Below are 26,591 nucleotides of genomic sequence, written 5' to 3' on the forward strand. Positions count from 1 at the left end.
GTGCCTGCGCCTGGGACTCCCCCGGACTGACCCGGGCCCAGGGATGTGGGTCGCAGGCAGGTAGCGATGGCCCTTCCCGGCACAGCCCCCAGCCCTTATCAGTCACGGGGTGGGGCCCTGCTCACGCCCACCCCCCAGTGCCACTGCAGCCCCTAGGCTGAGATGAGGAGCCCTCTCGCCCGTCCACTACTTCGCGGGTGAACAGGCCGAGGGCCTTCTGCAGCCCCTCCAGCCTTGCTGCCCCCGTGCCTAAGCTGTGGAGGGCTCTGGCCAGTAGAGCGGCCCGGCCCCATGCACCTGCTGCATCCAGCAGCATCAGCCAGCAGGACCCACGTCCCCCCACTCAGGCAGGACGTGCTTCCCCCCTGTGCAAGTCAGAGCGGGGATGGGAGCACCATGCCCCTTATAGCACGGGTAGCAGCCCCCTGCCCACCACGGACAGGGACTTGGCCCAGGTAGGTCTCCACACTCCTGACACCCGTTGCAGTGTTGATAACTGACAGCCTGTGTCGCCTGTCCCCATGGCAACATCAGGCACTGGGACGGGGTCCCCCGATACAGACCTGCACTGTCAGAGATGCCCTGCGCCATGGATGACTGCAGGAGTCCTACTCTCCCACCACAGCACTGGTGAGCAGGGTCCTTTGCTTCTCCCAGGCTGTAACGGAGACCACCCCATCCTCCCTTGCAACACTAGTGATCTGGACATGGAGCCCCTGCTCCCCCAGACTGGGACAGAAATGCCCTCTCCTCCCTTCAACATCAGAAACCCCTTGGGCTAGGGCAAGGACAGGAATTCCCACCCCCATATATTCCTTCAACAGTACCAGTCAAGACATGGATCACCAGGCTGGGACAAGGGACCCCCATTCCTCCATGGGAATCCCCTCTTTGCTCCACACCTCTGTGGCACTGTTAATGGACTAGGAACGGTAGCTCAGATACCTGCTTCAACATTGGTAGTTGACTAGGACTCCCTACCTCTGTTTGGGAGCCACAGAGCAATCACTGTCACCCGGGCAGAGTGCCCAGCTCTCCATCCTGCTCTAGTGATTTCCCCATGGCAGCATCACTAAACCAGGTCAGGAGCGTGATAACAACCTTTCCCCTGCACTGCAGCCTCTGATAACTGGGACCAGTCTAGCAGGGCTGGGCTGTACATCTAGAGTTGCACTAGGGATATGAATGCTGCTGTGCATTCATCCCACACTCTTTGGAAAGTAAATACAGAGAGGTCCTTGCTTACCTGAGGGGGCTCTATGCTGGGCAGAAAGAAAGCAGGGAGAACGCTTGGAGGTGGTGATGGTAGTATAAATTCATTTCCAGGGTGACCTTGTATCCCTTCTCTTACCAGAGTGGGGCAGTTGGTCTTCTAAGGGCCAAGTTGGGGAATGTGAGGGTAAACTTCCACTAGCTTAGCTGAGCTGAGCTGGATTTGGACCTGGCTGGAGCTGTGTGCCCTTGCTACTGTGTGGGCTTGGCTGTGGGAGCTGCATCTGCCCTGCAGCTCATGCAGAGTCTAACGTTTGACCTGCTAGGGCCTGAGGAGAGATGTCCTGAGAAATGGAGGAAACTTTGTCTTTGGTGATAGTGCACGCTAGTGCTGGTCTCTGGGGACCTGGGAATACATCTCGCCCTACAGTCTCCTGCAGACAGGGGCCTGCAGCCAGGCTGGGAATGATAGGGGTCTTAGAGGGTGGAGTGCTGAGGAACGTCACATGCTGAAGCAGTTCTTGTGGCCCCCTTTGCCCATATGTAGTCATATCTCAGCCATGTAGTGACTACAGTGTCGACTCCCTTGGGCAATGCACTGAGTAAAGTACAGAGCATGTCCTGGGTAGGTGTTCTGGTGGACTATATGGCCTTCACCATGCTCTGAACCTTTTTTGCTTTGTTGCTTGCCCATGATGCCCAGAGGCGGCAGCACAATTTCAGGTGGGTTGTGACCCATGGGAAGCATGGACAGTAACTGATGAAGCCATTGCTTCAGCAAGAAGTCCTGATTTATAAATCAGTGGCTAAGCAATAAGCATCTGTTAAAATATGCTTGAGGCCAGGGTCTTGAGTATATTCCCCCAGCACCTTAGAGGTGGAGGAGGAGAGCAGCGGGGCCACAAGTTGCATCAACCTCACCAAGCTCTTGGATTGCTTCTGATTCCAGTGACACTGTATGGTGTGTTCACCAACCACTTCTCTGCCAATGGGCCTTCACGCTGCCTCCTGCTGGAGCTGCTGGATATCAGCGTTTCAGAGCTGCTCCTTCACTCCAGCAATCATGGCTGCTCTATGTGGATGATCCAGCACTGCGCCCGAGATGTCCTTGAAGCCCTGGCTTTCCTTCACCATAAAGGCTATGTGCATGCAGATCTCAAGCCACGCAACATTCTGTGGAGTGCGGAGGAGGAGTGCTTTAAACTCATTGACTTTGGGCTTAGCTTCAAGGAGGGGAACCAGGTGTGGCTCACAGCTGCGCAAGCAGTTTCTCTTACCCATTTTGAATTGCTTTGTTGTACTCCATGATCCTAAGCTGATCTCCATAAGCAGTTTGATTTGGGATGGGAGGAGGATGCAAAAAGAACATAAGCCTGGGGACTTTCTGTATTGCCCTGTTTTATGAGTCGATATTAAACAAATGTGGTGTTATGAAATGCCCTGCATGATAGGACCAGTAGCCATATAATCTGTTTTCCTGGCCGTTACCAGATGCTTAGGAAGGCATCGCATCTGTCCCTTAAGAGGAAAATTCTTACCTAACTCCAGTTTATGCCCTAAAACAGAAGTGTGTCTGTTGTCCTCATCCTTGGATGCCTATTGAGGTGTTACCAGTGAATTCCACAGGTTAATTATATGCTGTGCTTTTGATGAAATACCCTTTTTTTAAATAGTTGCCTTACAGTTTCATCAGGATGCCCCTTGTTTGTGCACTACGTGAGAGAGAAAGTGGGAACACACAGACCCATATCTACCCTACCCTATTTTGGGTTACTCTGGCTCCGGAGTTCCTGATCTGCCCATTAACAGCCTTTGCTTTCTCAGTCTCTCTGCACTACTCCCTCTTCCCCCACCCTACTTCTCATCTGTATTTCCATGTCTGTCTCCTATATTCCTTCTGAGATGGGGCAATACTATTGATGCATTTCATCACTCAGTTGGCTTTTTTTTTCTTTTTTTTTTTTTTACTGCTGCTGCTTACTGAGGAGAGAGGTTTTTTGTTTGTTTGGAGGGGTGGGGGGGGTTGCACTGAGCAGTCCACAAGGATGGTTGTGTTCCCGTCCTATACAGTTAGCATTGACAGAAAAGCCTGCAGCACTTAAATTGAGCAAACTTATTTTTCCTCATGTGCCTGACTTGTCAACCCAGATTTTCATCTGCTATCAGGCTGTCCCTTCACCCAATGGTGTTAGACCCTTCTGTGCCTCAGTCTCCATTTAGGCAAGTCAGGACAAGCAATGAAATTGTCTGTAAAATTCGTCACCTTTCTCATAGTTGGGCCCGTCCTTCCTTGTTAATAAAGATGATCAACATCACTAGTCCATTAAGGCCTTCCATCTTTAACTTATTGCACTATTTACCTTTTGTCCCATAGTTGCTTAGTGTCACTAATAGCATCTGGTTATAGAATCTGCTTTGGGGGTTTTATTTTGTTTTTAATCCAACAGTCTTTCTGTTTCTCTTTCCACTGTTGGTGTAGCTGTTAAACATAGACTTTTAGTAAATAAGATGTGATTTTTTTAATTTTTTTTTTCCCCACCGTGAAGGTGGTCCCTGTAGTGCTGTATTCATGTAAAGGTTCTATCATTTAGTTATTTCAGTCAGGTAAACTGGTGCTGAAGGCAATATGCGCTAGTTTGCAACTCCCAAGATCACCATTTTTTATTTGGGTTTTCTGGCTGAGCAACTGATTCTAATGAGCATACTTTTAAGTAAGCAGCTTGGCTGCTTTATTCTGCAGCTCCTTCAGGCTTCTTGGCTGGATGCCTTTGCTGCTACTAATCTGATGCCGTCTGGTAGACCAGCTACTGCTCTTGCAAATGTGATGCAGAATTTCGGAAGTTCTGTCTGCCTCTTTGCTCTGCAAATGACTCGTACACTTTTCATCCTTTCAGTTTGCTTCATCTGGCCTGGATTTCCTATCTTTGGTTTAGTGAACATCCTTGCTGGGCTGAATGACCTTTGTGCCTTGCCATGAGCACATAGAGGGCATCCATCTTGCCCTCTCCCATCTGTGTGATGAGTGGTATACACACATGCCATCTGTGACTCCTTGGGTGGCTTGACAGGGTTGAGACTGAGGATTTTAATTTCTTTGCTGCTTTGGAGTCTCTTTCTTTTTTTTATATAGACAGGATGGAGGGGTGCTGTCACTTACCATTGCAGGGCTTGTATTCTTGGAGGGAAATGTAAAACAAGTCTTGGTCACTTATGCTCACTAAAGATCTCAACTCTTCCCAGCAGTCAGGGTGGTTAAATTCCAGCCTGGGAAACTACATTTCAGCTGCTGTAATCTTTTTGCTTCAGAGGTGGACAGAGGGACCATCTTGTACATCTTGTGCAGGTTAACATCAGGAAACATTGAGAGAACCTTTGGCTTGTGGGGTCCTTGTGCCACTATACTATCACAGTGATATGCAGTCAGCTCAGAATGAAATGTATTTTCTTCTAATGAGTTACTGATAAGGATGACTAGGCACAAACTCTTTCCTCAGGGAAATTTTATTTCCATACCCATGTCCTGGAACCCCTCCATATGAATCAGGCATCCTGAACATCACTTACAAAAAAAAGTGGGGAGGCATTTTAGAACAATGTAGGTAAGGGAAGCTTCCCCCTGCAGCTGCTTTTGTTTTCTTTGAGTAGGCAGCATTAAAAGCACTTTAACTTCTCTGCAGTAATAGAAAGCTGAGCTACAGCTGCTGAGCAGAAATTGATTGCTGCAGCTCTGCTGACTGCAGGGGGGTGGGAGGAGAACCAGGAGTGGATGTGCCTTTGTTAACTCCCCTGTCTGCAGGTTACAGATGCCTGTTTTGTGATTTAAAATTGCTTGCAGGGAGTCCCTGTACCTGAACAGGGACTTGAAACCCTCATTGATCCTGCTTGTCCTTTTTAAACATGACATAATTAGCTCAGGAGCACGTTGTGGGAGCCTTAGTCCTGGACTCAAGCTTCCAGAATTCTCAGTCCGAGGACAGGTAATGATGGGATGGATGGTTGGTCTGATTCAGGAAGCACCTTCCTGTTATCTGTACCAAGGCTCTTCCTTGCCTTTTCTTCCCTAGTACACATCAATGATGTCAAGAAATTTGTCACTGTCTTATTTGGGAGGTAACTTTTTTTTTTCCAAAAGTGTCTTGCCATACTGCCACATTGGTTACAAAGCAGATTGAACTAGCTAAACAAGCCCAGAGTTTTGAGCACCGCCTATAGATTAACAGTGGGGTTTAGTAGACTGCCTCTTTGAGTTCTTGGACATGTGACAGCTTTATACTAATGTAATCAGTTTCCATATTCATGTTTCCAACATATAGATTAGATACCAGGCAAACAGCTTTGTACTGGTATAACTCTTGGATTTCAGTATAGAATTACCCTAGGAAATATTGGGGGTAAAACTACGCTTAGCAAAGGTGTCACATGTTTGCAGTAGCCCTTTGCTGTAGATGACTAGGCTATTACCTGTGCCTTTCCCACCTAGTGCTGAGGTACTGTATAGTGTTTAGAGGAAGCAGTTAGCCAAGGTAGCTGCTCACTTCCCCATTCCAGATCCTAGTGTAACTTACATCAGCGTACAAAACCATTATAAATTACACTGACCTAAATGCTTTGTGCCCAGGTCCCAAAACGGGCTCTCTAAGTGGGCACGGAGAGCAGGGAGTATAGTTGAAAAGCTGATTTGAATGATGGTTCTAATAACATTGGTTTGACCTTCCCTAGGATGTGAAATACATTCAAACAGACGGGTACCGGGCTCCAGAGGCAGAATTGCAGAACTGCCTGGCCCAGGCTGGGCTCCAGAGTGAAATAGAGTGTACCTCTGCTGTGGATCTCTGGAGTCTGGGAATTGTTTTACTGGAAATGTTCTCAGGAATGAAACTGAAACATACAGTCCAATCTCAGGAATGGAAGGTAAGGATTAGCTGCATCTTGGATTTCCAGATATCAGGGTGGATGCTCTTATTCTCATGCTCCTTTATTTTGTTTTGTTGATGTAAAGTTATTCTCAGTGTCCAGGAAATACCATTAGAACAATCACTTTCAGTCCCATATGTCTTCTGGGGTGTTATTGGTTGAGAGCCTTGAAATTGCACCTGCAGAACAAGAGAGTTTCTTTGTGGCCTGAGTGTAGTTCATGATGTTCATCCTGCAGAAAAGGTGAAATATTGAGGCTCCCAAAACTGTGCCACTGGACTCTCCGTGTAAGAAGAATTACAACTGGTTTTGGCGTAACACCAGAACAACTAGCAAAACAGATAGACTAGGTCTTTGCTAATAGCTCAGCAGCACAATGACAAAGCAAGAACATGCTCTCTAGCTTTTAAAGCGACTCCTGTGCTAATGTGAGGCTTTTTGTTAACTGTGCTCTCTCTGAGGGGGATAGATGTCCTGATCATGAGACCTAAAGCCTGACTGGGTTTTCTGATGTGAAATAAAGCAGTTTACTGCAGGGAGGAGAGCTGAAAATTAATCTCCACTCAGAAAGATTCTCAGTGAGGAATAAAACAGCTCTTTCAGCATCTCTCTCTCTCTCTCTCTCTCTCTCTCTCTCTCTCTCTCTCTCTCCCCCCCCCCCCCCCCCCCTCCCTTTGTCTCTTAGCACAAAATCCGCTCCATAAGACAGGCAAAACCATTGGTTTTGATAGTTCGGAAGAGAGGGCGCAGAAAAGAATGGAGTATTTATTTGAAATGGAGTTGTCTAGTTGATGGCCTCCAGGCCAGATCCAGCCTGTTGAAAGTTTTTCAGATTCCCCCCACGTTAGCTCTGATTGCACTAGTTGCAAAAATGCAAGCAGCATGGCTTCATTTGTGCAGTGCCACTCTTGGGTTAGTCAATTTTGCCAGGACGCTCTCTCTCGTGTGTGTGTGTGTGTGTGTCTTGATATACTTGATACACAAGAGTTCTGGCTATCTGGAGTTATGCTCTATGTAGGCAGTTTGGATTAACCAACACTGAAGGAAGAGATCAAGGTGATCTGAAGAAAACTTATGAACAAAATTATATTTTGCACCTCTACAAAAGCTTTGTGTAACGAGGTGCAAAATATAATTTTGTTCATAAGTTTTCTTCAGATCACCTTGATCTCTTCCTTCAGTGTTGGTTAATCCAAACTGCCTACATAGAGCATAACTCCAGATAGCCAGAACTCTTATGTATCAAGTTTAGGAATTATCATTGCATCATTTACAGCATTATGGCAAATGTTTTATATTAAGGTTTTCTTTCCTTCTAAGCCTGGCTTCTTTCTCTCTCCAGACAAGCAGTTCTGCCATCATTGATCACATTTTTGCCAGTGAAGGTGTGGTAAATTCAGCCATCCCAGCCTATCACCTCAGAGACCTTATCAAAAGGTATGTTACAATAGCACATTTACTGCAAGCTGTCTGTATAGCACATCTTCAGCGTGATTAATCTCGGCTTTGTTATAGTTTTTGCCTTGCTTTCAGGTACTAAGAAATTGTAACCTCCCTAGGCTAGCATTTTTTTTAAATCTTCTTCACTCTTAGGCCAATGAAGCTTCATAAGTCACAGCAGTGCTTAGAGCTTTGGCATAGATGGCTTTCCAGCATTTTAACTATTCTGATCTCAGTTTGCTTAAAGCAGGTGGAAAGCAGGTTAAAGCAGGTGGAAAGGACAGCATTTAAAACCCCAGCACCTTGCCTGTGCAAGTACTTCCACTGTCTGTGCAAGTACTTCCAGTGGAGTTGTGGTGTTTGGAAAACTCAGAAAAACAGTTGCACAAATGCACTTTACTGGGATAAAGGAACATTATAAAACTGTGGGGAATGCCTTCCCACTTGTATTGGCAAGGTGTGCCTGGGACAATAGTCAGTTCTGGATCTCCAGGTCTGTAGAAGCCTCTCATATTTCTGCCTCTCTAACTTAGATTTTTTTCAGGCAGAGAAATTGGCTTGAACCTGGCAAGCTATTGTGGTGATCTTGTCACTATCAGGCTGCTGGAAGAGGAAAGCTCTAAGCAGCTGCAACAGCATGAGAGTTAAGATTGTAGGTGAGGAGGATGGAGAGGCATAGTATACTACTTTCCAAGCATTCAGTATTGAGAGTCCCTGGGGGGCACTCTTTGGGGGAGGGGGGAAAAAAAGTTTTGGGGTCCGTGTAACACAGTTACATTGAGTCCCAATTCTGAAAGATACAGGTGCCCCTGAATGGATAACAGATCTTTGAGAATCATGGAGTGGTATTGATGCAAACAAAGGACATTTTGAAGTGCTTACTTAAGTTTGATTGGAGGACAGATTATGCTGTGTTATTTATTCATGCCAAGTATTCAGCCTTGCTCTGAAATATATCTTCTTCATGCAGCTTTAGCTAAAGTGATGTGAATGTAAAGAGTGTCTTTTATCTTGCAGCATGCTTCATTATGACCAAGGAAAAAGAGCCACCGCTGAAAAGGCCTTGTGTAGCCCATTCTTCAGCATTCCTTTTGGTAAGTCAGGTGGCCTATCCCCTGTCCCTGCCTCTTTAGTGTGACTGCACTTGCACAGAGCTGGAACTGTTTGGCCCTTCTGGTTTTCTTTCTCTCCCTGCATCAGTCTCTCGTGCCCAGCAGTACTTTATCCTCTCCCTTCTGTGGTGTGGCTGCAGAGTAGGGTCTGAGCTTGCCCTGTGCTTTCACTGTTACTAAATGTGATTGTAGGCCCCCTGTCTCCCTGAGAGCACTAGTATTGGACTCCCTCTGAAAGTGCCAGCAGCTCCATATTATCTGCATAAGACAGGCAAAACCAGTGTTTTTGATAGTCTGGAAGAAAGGAAGCAGAAAATAATGGGGTATTTATTTGAAATGGAGCTGTCTAGCTGGTGGCCTCTGGGGCCAGTTCCAGCCTGTTGAGAGTTGTGCAGAGATTTCCCCCCATGCTAGTTCTGATTGCACTAGTTCCAAAAATGCAAGTAGCATGGCTTCATTTGTGCAATGCCACTCATGGGTTAGTCAGCTTTGCCAGGAAGCCGAGCTGATTAGCTCAAGCACAGCACTTGGAGCATGGTTCTGCTATGTGCAGAGGTAGCCCAAGTATCTCTGCAAGGTGCTAGGCAAATGGGCCATGAAGGAGGTAGGCTGTGCAGCTGTCTGGGAGAAGTGCTGTGCAGAGGGCTAGAGACAGGTGTGGGAGACCTGCATTTGGAGAAATGGGGTGAATGGAGCCAGGGAGGTGTTAGCCCCAGCCCTAAATGGGGCCTCCCCACCAAGCAGGAAAGGGAAAATCTCTCCCCTTCCTCTACTTTAGGCCATCTTGATTGATAGGAATAGCTGAGTGGTGTGGTTGCCCTCCAACCCTTGAGTAAACACCTATGATATAATCCACACCCCAATTTCCCTATTGAAAATTTGGTCTAAAACTGTTCCTGTTATGGGATACTATGTAAAGCTCCTCAGACAGCCCTAAACTCAAGGAGATGGTATTAGCACATGGGTTTCTTCATTCCTCACATGGTAAAAGTGTGGTAGCTTTGAAGTCAAGAACATGAGTGGTGAGAGATGTCTGATGATGGCACCTGTTAGCATGCCTTCCCCTCAGATAAAGCTGGCTTGCACGCACGACCTGGCAGTTGCACTGAAATAGCACCTTGCTCCAGGGAATGGAGCACCAGCCCTGGGGACCAAGTGGCTGGGATTCAAATGCTGCCTGTACTGGTGATTGTATGGCAAATCCCCCTGCACACAGATATTGGGATCTGCCAATACTGCCCCCTCTCTGATCTGGCACTGTCATCTTCACTGGATCCCATGCTTGGATCCTGATGCATCAGGACCTCTTCTGCTTCTCTCGGGTCCCTTCCCTCAGAATCCTGTCCCTGCCGCAGCACCCTCTAGAACCTTTGTCAGTGTGTCCCAGGAGCTATGCCTGGCTTTGCCGCCTCCTACCCCAGCCCTTTCTACGCTCTGCCTCTACATTGGACAGTGCAGCTGTGGCCTTGATACATCCTCCTTCCTTTTCCATTCATTCTGGTGCCAGCGTGGTGGTACAGGGCCTCTCATCTCTGACTGGGGGAGTGACCAGCTGTGAACTTCAGGCAGACTTCCCAGAGCTTGATACAGGCTGAGGGATTGAGCAAACTACAGAAGAGCATAGGGCAGCTCCAGGACACCTTTGTGGCAGCCCTGGGGGGGAACTTTATTTTTTACCTGGATCTTGGTCAGGAGGAGCTGCTGTTTCAGCCCTGCCAGGGCACATTGGCTTTTCTTCTGTTCCATTAGCGATTTCGGTTGCATTGGAAGCTCTGTCTCCCCAGTCCTTCACCATCTGGCCCTGAGTGAGCCCCTGTCATTCTGCCTGGCACCCTTTTTGATCTGTCACTCAGCTTGTACAGACTGTGAAGTTTGTACCCCCAGACTCAATTTTGACCTGCTTTTTCCTGCCTAAGGAAAGTGGAGGAAACCATCCAGCCAAGCTGGCTCTTCCTGCTGGTTGCTCCCAGAGGACAGGATGTATTTCCCCCCTCCACCTTCAGGGTGTACCAGGAAACCCTCTTGAGCCAAAAAGAATGGAGGGGCAGATTTTGGCAGTTTGAGGGGTTTCTGGAGGAGAGGAGATTTGAAATGTTGATACAATGGGATGTTAAAGCACAATGCTGGGACCTGGAAGATCTAGGGTTAGTTTGCAATGTGCTACAGGTTTTTTACGTGACTTTGGACAAATCATTTGACTCTTTGGTGCTGCTTCCTTGTTTGTGCAATGCAGATCTTGCTTCTTGAGACTCCTGCGGAATGAAAAGGATCAGCTTGTGAGTGCTGGATTGCTACAGCAACAGGGGCTCCAGATTTAGAAGTCAGTGTGGACCTTTAGGATCTTGTCTGACATCCACCCATCCACTGATTCTGATTCCACAGTTGAGCCCTTTAACTTTGGGTTGAGCTAAAATGTGTCTTTTGAGAGGGTGTTATTTGATCTGGATTTAAAATGTGGAAGGGATGGAGAATTAACTAGAGATCTCGTAAGTTGTTCCAGTAGTCAGTCACCCTTGATGTTTTAAAAATGCTAATCTTATTACCATTTTGGAATATTTCCTAACTTCACCTGTAGGGTCTTGTTCTACATTTGTCTTCTGGGTTAAAGAACCCTCTGCTCTTGGACTGGCAAAGTAGTATTTTAGATTATGGTTCCAACTCTTGTGTTCCTTAGCTACTATTTCTGTTCCATATAGCAGTCATCTGATTGCATAAGATGATCTGCCAATTTGCATGGTATGCAGAGGTGCTGCAAAAAGGAAGTCTTGGACCGTTTAACATTTGATATCCTCTCACCTGTTAAGTCACGTGGGAAAGGAATTCTAATATGGTGAATTGATGTATGTGGCTTTCCTTTGCCACTCCTAAACGAGCAATATCAATCTCTGTCAATTTGCTTAGGAGTCACAATGCATGCTGAATAGTCATGCCTCTGATTCAAAAAAACACTTCCAGTGTGTTGACAGTTCTTTTTCAAACTTAGCAGGGTTTTACTGGGATTTTTCCACCATTACCATCCCACCACAGTGTGGGTAATTTGAAATATTCATCTCTGAATTGTTTAGCTTCCTTTGGAACAACCCTTTGCTATTAAGCACTAATTCTTCCACCTCAACCTTTAAGCTGAAGCACTTCATGCTACTTGTATAAAGAGAAGGCGATTATCTGGAACTAGTCTTGATGTGATCACAGCTCGGCTGGGTTTAACTTTTCTCTTTCACACCTTCATAAATTCACCAACAAGGTTGGCCTGCAACCATTTGGTTTGTGTGTGTGCTTCAATGGAAAATCCATAAGGGAGCCACCCCAACTCTTTCAACAAAAATAATGGAAATCTTAGAGGAATGTGGTGTTGCTTTCTCTGCTTCTGTAACTTTCAGATAAGGACATAAATATGTCTTCCCTTTGGAGATAACATGGACCAGGCTGCCAGTAGAGGTGCACTGATGCATCAGTCCCATATTGGATCAGCACCAATAGAAGGCAAATTAACAGTATGGGCAATCAGCTCTTTTTGATGTGGCCAATAATGTTGCTGATAAATGCCCTATGCATGCACGCAGCCACAGAGCAGCATGCTGGTGGCCAAGAGCTCAGCCTGGCAGTGTGAAGAGCAGCCAGGCCTGGCTGGTAAGTCTGTTGTGTGGGAAGGGGCTTGGTGGGGCAGGCGCTGCACAGCCGGGGCGGGGCACAGGATGAAGCTGTGAGGGGTTCATCCAGAGAGCATGTGTGGGGGGGCAGCTCCCATCACTGCATGAAGCATGGGGGAGCGTGTGCCCCTGGATCTGCATGCAGGGCAAGCGTGGGCTGCCGCTATGGGCTAGGGTGGCATCGGGCTTTTCTTGGTGGGGGGGTTGGGCTAGGGTTGTGCTTGGGGTATGCGGTGGTACTGGGAGGGGGGCTATGGCAAATTTTGGGGTGACTGCAGTCCCTCCTGTAGCCTCCCTCCCAGTGCTGCCACCGCCCGCTGCAAGTTCAGCCCAGGCCAGGCCCCACTGGAAAGAGCCTGGCACCACCCTGGCCCCGGCCTGCAGCAGCAGCCCACTCTCACCTCGGGCACAGATCCAGGGGCACATGCCCCTTATGCCCTCCTGGGGTGCACATAGTGATGGAAGCCGTCCCCCACCACACCCCCTGGATGAGCTGCTCACAGCTCCATCCTGAAGTCTGCCCTGGCCCCAGCCCCACACCCTCCCTGCCTCACCGTGGGGGCCTCAGTCTGCCCCCTCCTCCCTTGCCCCTTCATGCCTTTACTTGTTGTGCACTGACTGACCCACCTACACTGGTCATTCTGCAGGAATGGTAGCTTTATGTTGAGAAGTTCCTCAGATGCTTAATCGACATGAGTGAAAATCCTGCAGCTACTTTGAAGAGCAGTTTTTACTTAGTACCTCTGCTTGTAGGTATCTATAACACTGGTTTCTCACTCCACCGATCCACCTCCCAAGACAGGGCTGAACTCTAAGGCAATATATTGCTTAAGGTAATTTACGTTTTTTTTGCCTTCCCTATCTTTAGGGTTGTCCTTGATATTGTGTCTTTGAAACATTTGTGTTGCAGTTGAATTTTTTTTAGGGAGCTCTTGATTCATCTGCGTTCAGGAACTGTTACACTAAATTTTAACTGTGGGTGAGAGGAGATTGATTGACCAGTGAGACCATTCCAGTTGCAACTCAAAACTTTATTAGGATATGTGATAACAAAGGCTTATTTGGATCAATAAAGACAATGCTTATGTAGCTTCGGATTCAGGAAATAAACAGGTCTGCTAGCCAGGCTTCTCTTTTCCCTTGGGGACTTGAATTGGTTCTCTGAGCTTGAGAGAAATCCAAATTTAGAAGTTCAGATATAGAAGTCAAAATTTCCTTCCAGCCTATGCCCAAAATTTATAGATGGCTGATTCTAATATTCTGATGAATGATCTCTGATTGAATTTATTTGTTTCACTGAAACTTTTGGAACTGGATTGAACTAGATTTCTTGTAAACCTGGAAGGTGTTAATTAGTTGTGATTGACATCCTTGCAAAAGGGAGGATTTCTTATCTCCTTTCCCTTCCCATTGTGGAATGCTGTTTAATGTTTAACACTGGCTTGCTATTTCTTCACCTTAGTTTATGGTCAGACAAGGCTGCTTTGTTTTTTACAACTCATCTTAGCATTCTAACAAAACACATCTCTTGCAGCAAAATAACATTCAATACATTTGGCTGCATCAATTACTATTTATGGTTCTTCCTTTCAAGCTTTCTGCTCTGTTTGATTGTGTCTAATTAAACATATAAATGACTTCCATTGCTTTGCTGACCAAACCAGTTGTTACATCTGCAAAGGTTCATGCTCTGGTCACTCAGAGACAGGCTTCTGGGCCCTTCTGCCTTAAGCACACTTCTGCACCTTAGATCTAGGCCTCTTGCAAAAAAAAAAAAAAAAAAAAGCAGCATGGCAACAACGCATACCATTGCCTTACAACTGACAATGTATTTTAAAGGGAGTTGAGGCAACAGCTTCTGGAATGAAGAAGCATGCGTCCAAAATCTGAGGTAGAGGTGCACCCCTCTTCTGCTTGAACTTAGGATGCAAGAATGGGAGTCCTGCAGTAACAGTATGCTTGGGGAAGGACAATGGTGTGGTTAATAATTCTGTTTATTATCACACAGCCTCCATATCCTGATATGTCCTGACTGCTTTTAGTCACACGAGACTGTATATACACTTCAAAAACCAAATGGAGTAGCAGTCATTCTAGTCTTGTTTCACACTGTTTCCATGCCTTTCAAAGCACTTTTACCTGCTGCTTTTGGGTAAACAAACCTTCTGGTCTTGGCACTGGCACAGAGTGCACAGAAAGCTTTTCTGGGAAATGAGGGTGGGGAAGTTGCATAATTCATTAATATGCAAATAAAGAGGTCAGTTAGGCACAGCATTGCTAAAAGCTTTGAATTTAGGATTATAGTTGAGGGGCCGGAGGGACGTACAAAAAATACTGATATTGTGTGGGCTATTATCAAACAAACCTTCTCCCCACCTCACTGCTTTCATGCTCATCTTTTTATTTAATACCTTACCTTCAATCTAACTTATTGCTGTCAAACAGCTCCCCATATTGAAGACCTGGTGATGCTTCCAACTCCTGTGCTGAGGTTGCTAAATGTTTTGAGTGATGCCTCTCTTCAGAGTGAAGAAGAATATGAAGGTTGGTATATGCAATAGAATTGCAAATGTGTAGCCATGTCACTATGCACACCCACATCCTCAAATGCTATAGAGAATGGAGTAGTCAAAGGAGCATCAGAGGTCTAAAATGCCCTGAGCAGGTAAGTAAAGATTGTTTTGGTTGCATGGATTGCAAAGAATGCTTTTGCATCAGCTAAGAGCAGATTCATTAGACACCAATACAGTAACTGCAGCTAGTTCATGGAGCATCTTGAAAGCAAGAAGAGCTACTTTGAACTGTCTCTATGAAGCTGCTGTGCTTAAAACCAGTGTTTCCGCTGCATGAGGCTCTTGCTGGGCATACACAGGAGGGGGCGATATGGAAGCCAGCAGGAGTACTCTGAAAAGCTGTAACAGATAAATTAGTTGAGGCATCATCAGAGAATTAAAATGATCTGCTTAAATTGTAGCAAAATTCCATAGGCTCATAGCAGTGGAAATCCCCCAAAACTCTCACTCCTGCATAGCAGAAGCTAGCTCTAAAGTCCAAATGCGTGGTAAAAGGTAGGGAGCTTCTCTGGGCCTTTGGGGCTGCCTGGGCTCGCACACAGGTGGTCTAGTAGCAGCTGGTTTGGTTTCACTCATCCGCTAAGCATATGGATACACAGTCAAATTAAAGTGAGTGAACCACAACCAGGACCCCAACACAGAATGCTAAATAAAACCAGGCTAACCTGCTGCAGTTTAGCTTTTGTTTACCATGAGGTAATTGTGGGCACATAGACCAGTTTTAATGCATTAGGTTGTTCTGCGATCGTTCCCTGCCCCTTCTATTTCCGTCCCCCTCCCTGCTAACTTGCTTCCATTTGATTGCTTATCCAGACCGTCAGTGATGTAACCAAATAGTGTACTCATTAAACCTGGTTCTGATTGCCCAAAGCAATAGCTCTGTGCTCATACAAGGAAAAAATACCAGTCATGTGCTCCAAACCCAGTTCAGCTGAGTGGTCTACCTGCTCTGAATTGCTAATTCACTGCATCTGTCATGTATGGTTGTGTGCCTGGCACAGTCCCCAATTTAGTGGCCAAACAAGCAACACAACACCAGTGTGTGCTTGGATGCCTTGAAGGGGCCCATTAAGAGAGTTTGTTTGAAAGAATAAAGGTCTTCCTCTTGAGGTTAGAGGTGAGGGAGAGGGGAGGTGGAGGGCAACACCCCCACCAAATATCAGCCTTCAGCTCAAAGGAAGAGCCTCCTTGCTGAATATTAGGGGCTAAATAGTGTTATTCCATGCCTCAGAGTCTGGGACATGAAGCTACTGTTTCAGCAGCTTCTTTTCCTACCTGAGGATACTCAAGAATTTCCTTTAAAGGAAGGGATCACAGAGCATCTATTCTTCTGTACTTCTCTGACAGTCTTCAGATCCCTTCTCTGTAGGGACATGTTGTGATATGTTTGGGGCTACTGCACAGTTAAGGCAGCCAGCAGTAGGACCTTCACATTCCTCCATGTAGCAGGGAGCCAGAGGCAGAAAAGTCACATACCCACCAACTGCAAGAAAGAAATACAAGTTCCACCAGTCCCTAGAGACCAGAGCTGGTGGCAGCCTCTTTCCTAATACCACTTAACTTCACGTTCCCCAGTAGGATTCAGTGGGACCCCAGAAAAAGTGGAGAATTTTGGGATTTATACTCACGAGTCCTGGGTTGCTGCTCTGTGCATGAGTTTTTAGAATACATTAGGATTTATAGCATCTTGCAATGTGCTACCATGTACCCAAGTGAATGTGGAACTGGGCTCCACATTCCCTTGGGTCTTCTGTAGTCTGTAGCTTTCCAGATACCCTGGGTTCCCTCAGCCTGCCCTCCCAATACAGATCATCCTACAAGGCAAATTTCCCTTGGAAAAGGTGCAGCTGCCCTGCCTTTCTGTTTGCTAGCCCCTTCTCCTAGGCCATGGTCCTTGATGCTCTTTGGTTTTCAGTCCTGAGTATGCTGGAGATGCTTAGTCTGCATTGAGCCAGTGACTTCTGCCTGACTGAACTAGAAATACAGATCTTGGGTCAGCAGGGAGGTGGATCAGTCATGAGGGGCAGGGAATAGAGAAATGGACTTGCTGCCCCATGGGGCTGCTTTCCCCTCCTAGTGTGTTGCTGCTTAATGAGGCGGATTAGCAGCTCCTGTGTCATTAAGACTGAGCCTTGCTTTCAGTTAACCCAATACCATCCTTTCCTCAAAACCTGAAGAAAAGCTCTTGTTCTCAGATAAGGAAGAAGTGGTCTGGAGCCAGAGAAAGAATCTTTAATCAAACTGGAAGCTAGTTAAGCAAGCCATCCTGAATAAGGATGCATACAAGCTCTGTGAAGCTTTCTCCAGGGTCCTTTGCCACATCCTACATGGGAAAGTCGCTGAGTGTTATGAAGTCATCAATATTTGCAAAGTTTTTGACATGTCTTTGCTCTTGCTGCTGCTGCTATGTGGGTCTTAGCTGGGTTAGCCCTAAGCCTGTGTCTGGATTCCAAATGTGTTGAGATATCATGACACAGGGCCTCGGGGGCATACAGAGTTGGAAGAGTCAAACATACACTGACAATTGTCTCAGCTTGGGGCACCAATGTTTAGAACATTTATGTTACCTTATTTTGATGTATCATGTAGAATAGTTTGCTGAGTGAAGGACAAATGAAACTGTGAAATGTCTTTCTTTTCCTAGATATACTGGAAGATATTAGAGAGGAGTGTCAGAAATATGGACCAGTGGTTTCCTTGCTTATTCCAAAGGAGAATCCTGGCAAAGGCCAAGTAAGTGTGGAGGGGAGGGGTGGGAGGGTCTGATCTTGAGGTTGGCATCTTCATTTGTCCCATGTTATGTCTGCTGGATGACGCCAGTGCTGTGGAACTCAAAATGGCTGGTTGCCTTGCATGGTAGTATACATCTTTCCAAGTGGTTTAGTGTTTCCCAACCTGAGACACGCCAAATTTCAAAGGGGGAATTTGGATCACAAGAAAGAAAGAGAGAAGAAACATGGAGGGTTGGGTGAGGGGAGATGAGCAGTTAACATTTTAAGTTGCTTTATCTCAGAAATAACCAAAATGTATTATCCAGAGAAATAAGTAATTAAAGGTAGAATTTTAATCACTTTTTGTCTTGGCATCAGTACAAGACGTTAACCACTTATCTTCTCATTATGAGTGAGCTTCCTGGGAAGCAGGGGGATCTTCAAAGCTAAAAGAGGGAAAAGCACTCTTTATTATTAAGGAATTATTCCTAACAAGGAAAGAGAGAGAGAGAGGCAAGTTTAAGCAAACAATAAACAATAGGGATGAATAAAATACCTAGATAGGAGGCATGAGGTGATGGGCATGACTTGCTTTGTTTGTTTGTTCATTTGTTTTCTCTTTTTCAGGTCTTTGTTGAATATGCAAATGCTGGTGATTCCAAAGCTGCGCAGAAAATGCTGACTGGAAAGATGTTTGATGGCAAGTTTGTTGTGGCTACGTTTTACCCACTGAGTGCCTATAAGAGAGGATATCTGTACCAAACCTTGCTCTAGACAGCAGTAACAATCAGGAGAGTAGTTTTAGCTTCTCTTCCTCATTTCATTGTGTTTTACAATTGAATGTACAAAGAGCTTAGCCCTGCTTTGGAGTAACTTAAAGGAAGATCAGTGAAGGACAGAGACTGGGCTTGTGCCCTTTATTGCTGCTTTATGAAGTCCAAAGGAGGCCCACATGGCTTCAATTGCATACATTTTTTTCTGCTTGTTTGGTTACATTAGAAATATGTCTCTTCCCTGTCCTGGAAGGCTCTCGTGTGACTGGAGTAGTGATACTAGCACGGGACTTGAAGGCCAAGTAGTTAATTGACAGGTACTTTTAGGCCATTACATTTATTTTTATTTCTACACCTTAACACTTACTGTTCTTGAGAACTGGTGATTTTGCTGAATATTCAACTTGTCTTTCAGTAAAAGGGAAGAGTCCATAGTTTGTGTGCTCTTAGGCACCCCAGAGGGCCTCTATCAGATACAGGGAAGGCTTGACTGACTTTCCTGATAAACCAGGTAAAGAAGCAAGCAGAAGCCCCCACTTTTGAGGTGGGTGGAGAAGATTTCAGGTCTTCAGATCTAATGAAGTAGTGGGCTACCTTGAGACTGGATCCACCTGGCCTGTAGAGGTGCCCAGTCACTGACTCCTGACCCAAGAAGACCTTTAAAACTTTCCTCAGCACTAGATGTCTGCTAACATTGTCAGGGAAATGACACCAGTGTTGGTGAGGGAACCTGTAGGCAGGTGGTAAATTTATATGGGTGCATGGGCTAGGAAGAGACTGAACGGATACGGAGCAGTGTCTTCAGGGAAAGTGCCAATTTTAGTCCCAACAACCCCTGTAGCGCCTTGTAACTAAAGTTATATAGTATCTTTGAATACGTGGAGTCACCTCTTCTAACTAATAACTATTGCTGGCACTAAATGTAGCCCACATAAGCATTTTTGGGTAGCATTTTTGTAAAGGAAGGCTGGAGCATGCAGTATTCCTTTTTAAAGGATCAGGAAGGATATCTAATCTTAAGACTTCTAGGGGAGAACAAATGTTTATTGTAGTTTTCATGCTTGGCTTCTATTGTGTTGTGTGTTGGGGTTTTGTTTTTTTTGTTTTTGCTTTTGCCGTAGCCAGTGTTAATCCATTGGAATTGCAGTAGTAGGCAGCAAGCACTGACACTTTTGGTCCTTCTTTGGTTACACAAAAGGGCCTGAGGCAATCCAAGATCTTTCATAACAAAATAATCCTACTTGACTGACTGGGGACCTTTTCCGGGGTGCTCTCTTTCCCAGTGCTATTGGGAACAATAGGGTTAGCAAGTCTGGGAATTCAATGCTCTTGGGAGAGCAACAATTTGGCTGTGACCAGTATTGCTGCATCAGCATAGGGTCCCCTCCAATACCAGTTAGTGGTCAAAATCCAGATCTGGCTCTACTCTTGCCTCTTTACCACTGAGTGAGAATCACTTGTGCACCAGTTCCAGGGCAGCAGTTAAAAGGCTACTCTTCCATGGGGTTTGCAGATCTGGTTTTCTCTCCCCACCTCCATCTCTGATATCTGATCCGAGACAGATACTTCCATTTCTCCTTTCAGACTCGGAGTCAAGTAGCCCTGTGGGGGCGAGGGAGTGGAATATCCAGGCTTGAACCTCTGGCACTTCTTTCATCATTCTCATCTTGAGCCCCGATTTAATTCATTTTTCTACCAGAAACATGCTGGCATAGCTCTCTGAGCTGCCCCTCTCTGGGGAGAACTGCATTTTGGCAGTTAAGCTGGTGGCATCCTGCCAGTACTGGACTTTCCAGAATTCTGCACTTGACCTTGCCTGCTGATATTGCTAATATGCACATACTGTATGTCAAGTGAGAGCTGAAGTCTGTAGCATTTCACAAGTTGCTTTGGTCTTCATTCCTCCTTTGCTGATGCGGAGCAGCTGCTGCCACACATGGCTGAAGTTGAAACTAGCTTCCTATTTTCGTACTTTCCCTTCACTTACTCGAAAGAACCAGTCTTCTTGAATTTTTTTCCAGGCCAAGAAGAAGTGTTTGGTATTATTTTACCCCCTGAGAAATTTGGTAAAAATCAACAAAGGAGTTTTAACATTGTGTTTTTTAAATTTTAACTGATGATTGCTTCACTGATCAGCCTTTTCCTGAGTGTGTCAGTTGGCTGTACCTCCAGTGGGGCTTGGCTATAGGGAACATGGCATGCTTGGCTTTTGTTAGCCTTGCAAAGAAGTTACCTGTAGTGTCCTGGAGGAATGGGAGACGGTATGTTTAGTGGTTGCTTCAGCACACGAGGAGATGATTTTTAAACTACCAAAATTCCAGATGTATTGTTACGTGAACTGACTTGCTGTTGACCCCTGCCTTCACTGCTCTGTTTGCTGAGCTTAGCTATGGTAGGGAATGGCAAGGCCTTGTTCACATTCAAAATGCCATGTTAACACAACACTTGCCAATTTGTTAAATACTCTGTGCAGAGGGGGGTAGTGTTATTTAAAATTTGGTCAGCTGGAATGACTAAGCATGACAGTCCTTGTCTCAGCTCAGTGCTTGTCTTTCCTGTTTAGACGAGCCCTGGATGGGAGAAGTGTATCAAAAGGGGAGGCATCCGTGGGGGTGCTTGGGAGGGAGCCTTGTAACCACCAGTGAGGTGAGTGGAGGAGTGTGTGGAGGGATGGCATTAATCCATGGCCTTGAGGGCAAGGAAGGATTGTGTTGGAAATGAGCATAGAGCATCCCATGCAGAAGCACTGAGTTGTGAGACCACAGGAAGGGGCTGCGAGGAAAAGACAGGAGTGCATGTGCAGGAGTTGCAGGTAGCCAGGATGGGAGCATGCTGTGTCTGATAAACTTAAATTGAGGAGTCTGATGGGAGCTAAGAGTGGTATATAGTGAAGACAGAAGGTGAAGGGTGTGCCTGTACAGGACTTCAAAGGCTCCTTTTTTCTAGGTACTAAACAGTATGGGGAGATTTGGCAATGTTCTCCATCCTCTCAGCCAGTTTGCCACCCAGGTGTTAACTTCCTGGTGGTAAATTAGCAGGCTCGGCATCCCTTGCTGCGGTCTCAGGAGACAGGCCCAGTCCTGATAGCCACATGTTAGCTTGAGCTTTGGTTTAAACACCAAACTGCTTCCTTAGGGAGGAGCAAAAGGGAGAATGGCAGTGGGATCCAGATAGTGCCCCAAACCCTGCTTTGTACAGTGGTGCTGCCATTTCATAACCTAGCAGGCTGCCTGCACCTCCTTGGCGTCCATCATCCAGGAGGGTGAATTGGCCCCATAACCTAAATGCAAGCTTAGTGGATCTTCACTGCTTCACGTGGGGCTTTCCCTGCATGGGTAAAGGCTCCCAAAGTCCTCTATCGAATGAAACCAAATCTGGGCTAGGATCCTTCTGCATGCGTTTCCAGGCCACTTTCAGGCTTGCTGCCCAGCTCTCTCATGCTTCGTCTTGTTCCTCTCCCCTTGTAGGCTGTCTCTGGCATACAGGCATCATCCTGGCTCTCCACAGGCCCCTCTAGCTTTTGGCCTGGGCACCACTGTTCGGGCCAGCAATTTGGTTGCTTCCAGGGCAGTCCACACACCTGTTGGTTCCCATATGCCCCAATAACTGCCATTACTACCATGGCTGTCCCCTTTGTCCCCTTCTTTTCTGTAGGATAGATTACTGTCTAGCTCTTCCTTTCCTGGCATATTGAGGGTAGCTGGATGGCTTGAAGTATTCATAGGGAAAGTGTTTGTAGCTGGATCCTGTGATCCTGTGCTTTTAGGTTTGCCTGTGCTTAAAAAAAGAAAGTGTTTTTGTTCAATTGTTGGAGCTGCTAATCCTTAGCCCAGGAGGGAGAACTGCCTGCTGTGATGGAGGGTCACATTCTTGTGCATCTTGGCAGAGCTGATTCTACCAAAGATGTTGGTTGGGCTTTTTTGTTAGATAGCTTTAATTCAGTAGATTTGAACCAAATACACCTGCAAAATGCAAACTCCTTGAGTAGCTTTTTCTCTTGATGCCATGTGAAAGCAAGGATCTGAGCACCTACCCAGGAAAGATCGTAGGGTTCTTTTTGGCTATCTGTTTCCTGGTGAGCATTCAGGATGTTAATCAGGGTTGTCTTAGCCATTGCAGTCTGGCCTCTGCAACTTCCCTCCACAGTTTTGATTGAATACAGACACCATGCAGCTTCAGACAAAGATGAATTTGAACCAGCTTTTGAGAGAGGACTTCTCAAGAGCCAGCCTAGTAAGCTTTCTGTAGAACAGTGTAGTTGAAACCAGATCCATTGTCTCTCAGTACAGGATCCTGATGGATGCACCTGTAGCTTTGCAGCATAGTCAAAGGCAGTTGGAAGCTGTTTCCTGTTGTGTCTGAACTATGCACAGGCATGTAAGCAAGTGAGTAAGTCCTCTAATATTGCCTACTGTTTGGTAGGTCTGGATCTTCTCAGTCTTTATTGTGGGGAGGGAGGGATTTCACATCATTGCATAAGTTTCTTCTGGCTGAGAGCTTCACTGAGCCTCTTTATCTGTGCCGATGCAGCCCGCTGAAATAGTTACCTTGTTTTCACCATTGTCTCTGGCTTGAATGTTTTCTCTCACCCTGTCATGGGCAGTAGAAATCCCTCACTAGCAAAGGAAGGTTTCTAGGGTACACTTTCTCAATTTAGCAGAGCTGATAATGGCTGTGAGACTGAGACAAACAGAAATAAGACATTACTATTGTCCCTCGCTCCCCACAATCCCCCTGCCAAGGGCCATTTTGCCAAAGTGAGTAGAAAACTTAACAGCTCTCTGAAGGACTCACACCCCTTTTATAGGCCTAGGCACCAGATGGCTATTGCGGGCCTGTTGCAGAGATTGTCATAGCAGAGCCTGGCTTCAGCTCCTCAAGGAGCCAGACTCCAACAGGCAGGACCCTGGCTAGTAGAGCTCTGCAGAGGCTGGCGAGTTCCATCAGAAGCTGGAAGTTGCTTCTCTGCTTGGGTGTCATTTTAATAGGTCGCTCAGCCTCAGCCTTGTTTGGGCTAGGCAAGTGGGAGTCAGCCAGGCTGCACTACTAGATGCTGGAAGTGTATCTAATGCAGTAACAAAGCAGTTGAGCAACTCTAGCTGAATCAGGTCTATCAAGGCTGGCTAGTTTTTTCCAGTGAAGGATCCAGGACTTGAGTCTGGAGTGCTCAGTTGCTTTTGGCTGATTTCTGCTTCCTCAGGTATCCACTTGATGATTTGAAGCATTCTTAGCTTGGCATCTTCTAGCCTAAGGTTCTGCCTAGCTCTGCCAGGGTTGTTGCCTACAGCCGCTACCCCTTGTCTCCATTCTCACTAGGTTGGCTCCTTGAGGTGACCTCCTGCTGCAGGCAACAATGATAGTTCCAGCAGGCATGGAATTAGGTTGCAGCCAACCATTCAGCTCTAACCCTTGAGCCTCAGTTGAAGGTCCCAAACAATCTGCCATGCTTACATGGCCCTCTAAAGCACAGCATTGAACTGTTTAAGCTATGACTGTTTACCAAGAAGCTCTGGGATCTGTTGCAGTGTGGCATGGATGCTTATGCAGGAATGCATCAATGTCAAATGTCTTCCAGTGATACTGTTTCATGTGTGGGTATAAGTACAATCCTAGCTGACATCTAAGACATGCAGCATTTAAGTATTTAAGAGCAATTATGTGTGACCTTTTGGGATCTTTACAGTAGTTGCATCAGTACAACCCAAGAGTGAGGCACTTCAGCTGAGGTGTAGCCAATATGCCAGGGACAAAAAGTAACCAGCATACTAGGGAAGATTCAGTGAAATAGACCTACCCAAGGCAGCTGAGTGCCCTCAGTGAAGAGAATCTTTTTCGTGTGACTGTCAAACTGCCAATAGAAATTGATTTGGGACTGGAGGGGAACAGTCACAGTGAAGTTTGCACATGGGTTTCAAGAGGCAGATAGGAGATCAGTGCCATCACTTATTCCCACAGCAGAGAGAAGCTATTCCACTTAAGGCAACAGTCTCCTTGTTTGTCTTAACCATGGTCTCCCCTGACTAACTGTGGTAAGCTACCAGAGTGACCAGACTCAAGTGGATGAAGCCCTGTTGTCCAGCAGTGAAATAATGACCAAATCTTCCCGTCTCTGTAGGGTGCAACACTGGGTACCATTGTGACCTCACTGATGATGTTTGTATTGCTGGAGTGGTGAGGGTGAGGGGAAGGGCTACCAGATGACCTGAAAGATTTACTCACTAGAAACTTTGAATGGCATCTGAACTGTCTGCAGCAGTGAGATTTCCATTACAATGAAATGCACTTTGTATGAATGTCTGATGATGTCTGTATTAAGTGAAAGAGCAATGATGCTGAACTGCAGCATAGGGTGTGTATAACACTTGCTGGTCTCCTTTGCTTTGGTCTACTGGCGGCTGGAGATCACTGATATATGATGTTCGCTGGTATGCTACTAGTTTTTTTAAATAATTAAATGCCTTTTCTTTTCTTAACAGTGGATGGATTTATTCCTTTTTTCCTGTGTGTAGGAGCCTGCCATAAATTGGGCAGGGCACTGATTATGGGGCCTGAACAGCATTTCAAGAGGGGAAATAAATATCTGTGTGACTAACTATTGAAAGAGAGACCCCCTCAGGAAAAAAAAAAAGTGCTTTGGCTCCTTGCTTGTGTTATGGGCAGATGCAGAAGTTGCTGTAACCCATATTGCTCATACCACTGAATAATGGTGTTTTATCTTTAAAGCCTTCCCTTTGACCATTCATGCCCATCCCCAGAATATTTTTAGGTGACATCTAGAAGTTAGTGTAAGATCAGGTCTTTACTCTTGATGTATGCATCTGTTTCTAACTCAGGTTCAGTTATTTGCATTGGGTAAAGTGCAGATATCTTGGAGACATAAATGGCAGTAATGTGATAACTGTATCACAGGACACAGCTGCTGTGAAGGTACACACACAGTACCTATAGCCAGGTTCTGTTGTGTCTCCTACCCTTATCCTTACCTGCAACAAATTAACTAGGAAACCTGTTTTAATCTGTAGATCATTAGCCTGACTTTCAGAAGAAAGGAAAAATCTATTCTGTATTATCTGAAGGTGGGGAAGGGAAATTTGATTGAGTTAGAGCTCACTAGAAGCAAGGGAGGGAAAGGACCTAGCCTGTCTGTCAGAGCCAACGTTTTCAGGGTTACTAGTTTGGGAAAAATAAAACCGTCTCCTTGTAAATTGCTGCACTGCATGAAGCCAGCTGATGATGTGAGCGCCAACAGTGGTACTTAATCATGTCTTCAAGAACAAGGCAGTGGGAGGCATGTCTCCACAATGAGCAGCATGACCTTTTCCACATGTTCCTTTGGAATTGCACAAATGCACTATTAGAAACATTCCTCTCCTTCCTCCGGGTATGTTTACATGAGTCCTAGTACTTAGAGTTTAACTCTTCCTTGGAATCAACCAGATTTAAACAACTTGATCAGATAGAAAGAAATTCTTTGTCTTGCTGTGACAGTTGCTTCACAATCTGAAGACAAAGCTGTTTTATAGGCTCTAACAAGGTTTTCTTTTTTTTTTCTTTTTTTTTTTTTTTAATCCTTTTTTTTCTCCCCTGGCCCCCCGCCTATATCTTTTGGTATGATTTTAGCTTCTATCATAGTACTTGGAAACTGGTGGAGTGTTGTCCGCAGGGTCACACAGCATCCTATAACAGCATTCCAATCTTCTGTTCACCTCCATCACCGACTCAGATCAGTGCCATCTGCGCCAAGTCAGTGCCAAGATCAGTGCCATCTGTCATGAGCAGTGGGGTGCTGGAATGTTAGTCTAACAGCTTGGCTTAATGGGTTTCACTGCTTTTGATCATGCTCTTGTTACAGCTGTGGTTCATCTCAAGACAAAGTGTTCAGGAACTAGAGAGAGAGAGATGCTTCACACAAGTTAATTGCGGGGAACACATTTGTATTGCAGTTGTTAACTTCACTGAAACTTAATGTAGCTCCTACTGGAAAGATTCATTCAGGTCCCATCAGGTTGGCCTGTTGCTAGATAATGGCCCCCTGCCCATACCTCTCCAGTATATTGTACTGACAAATGACACCTAGGGAGAAAAGAACCAGCAGCATACCTACAGGCTGGGGAACTCCCTTGTCAGCACAGAGGCAGAAAAGGATCTTGGAGTAATTATAGACTCCAAGATGAACATGGGCCACCAATGTGGGGACACGGTCAGG

The 26,591-nt window shown here is 45.9% G+C and overlaps 1 protein-coding gene across 2 annotated transcripts; it reads left to right on the forward strand.

The window, feature by feature from the left end:
- The first annotated feature begins 516 nt into the window (after positions 1 to 516).
- Positions 517 to 26,591, forward strand: UHMK1 (U2AF homology motif kinase 1). Of its 2 annotated transcripts, XM_025194038.1 has the most exons (9): positions 517 to 630; positions 2,162 to 2,454; positions 5,932 to 6,123; positions 7,469 to 7,563; positions 8,584 to 8,660; positions 14,774 to 14,872; positions 17,546 to 17,634; positions 18,240 to 18,312; positions 19,970 to 26,591. In XM_025194038.1, exons 1-9 carry the CDS (start codon positions 522 to 524, stop codon positions 20,020 to 20,022), a joined length of 1,080 nt encoding a protein of 359 aa, XP_025049823.1. In that variant the 5' UTR covers positions 517 to 521; the 3' UTR covers positions 20,023 to 26,591. The 2 variants fall into 2 exon arrangements, with proteins under 2 accessions (XP_025049823.1, XP_025049771.1); XM_025193986.1 differs by having other exon boundaries at positions 18,240 to 26,591.

Source organism: Alligator sinensis, unplaced genomic scaffold (assembly GCF_000455745.1).
Source record: "Alligator sinensis unplaced genomic scaffold, ASM45574v1 scaffold647_2, whole genome shotgun sequence".
Classification (NCBI taxonomy): domain Eukaryota; kingdom Metazoa; phylum Chordata; order Crocodylia; family Alligatoridae; genus Alligator; species Alligator sinensis.

Coding starts and splice junctions, on each gene's coding strand:
- UHMK1 (XM_025193986.1), top strand. CDS start 522: ATGGCAACATCAGGCACTGGGACGGGGTCCCCCGATACAGACCTGCAC. Junction 631..2,161: donor ACTCTCCCACCACAGCACTG/GTGAGCAGGGTC, acceptor TTCTGATTCCAG/TGACACTGTATGGTGTGTTC. Junction 2,455..5,931: donor GCTTCAAGGAGGGGAACCAG/GTGTGGCTCACA, acceptor GACCTTCCCTAG/GATGTGAAATACATTCAAAC.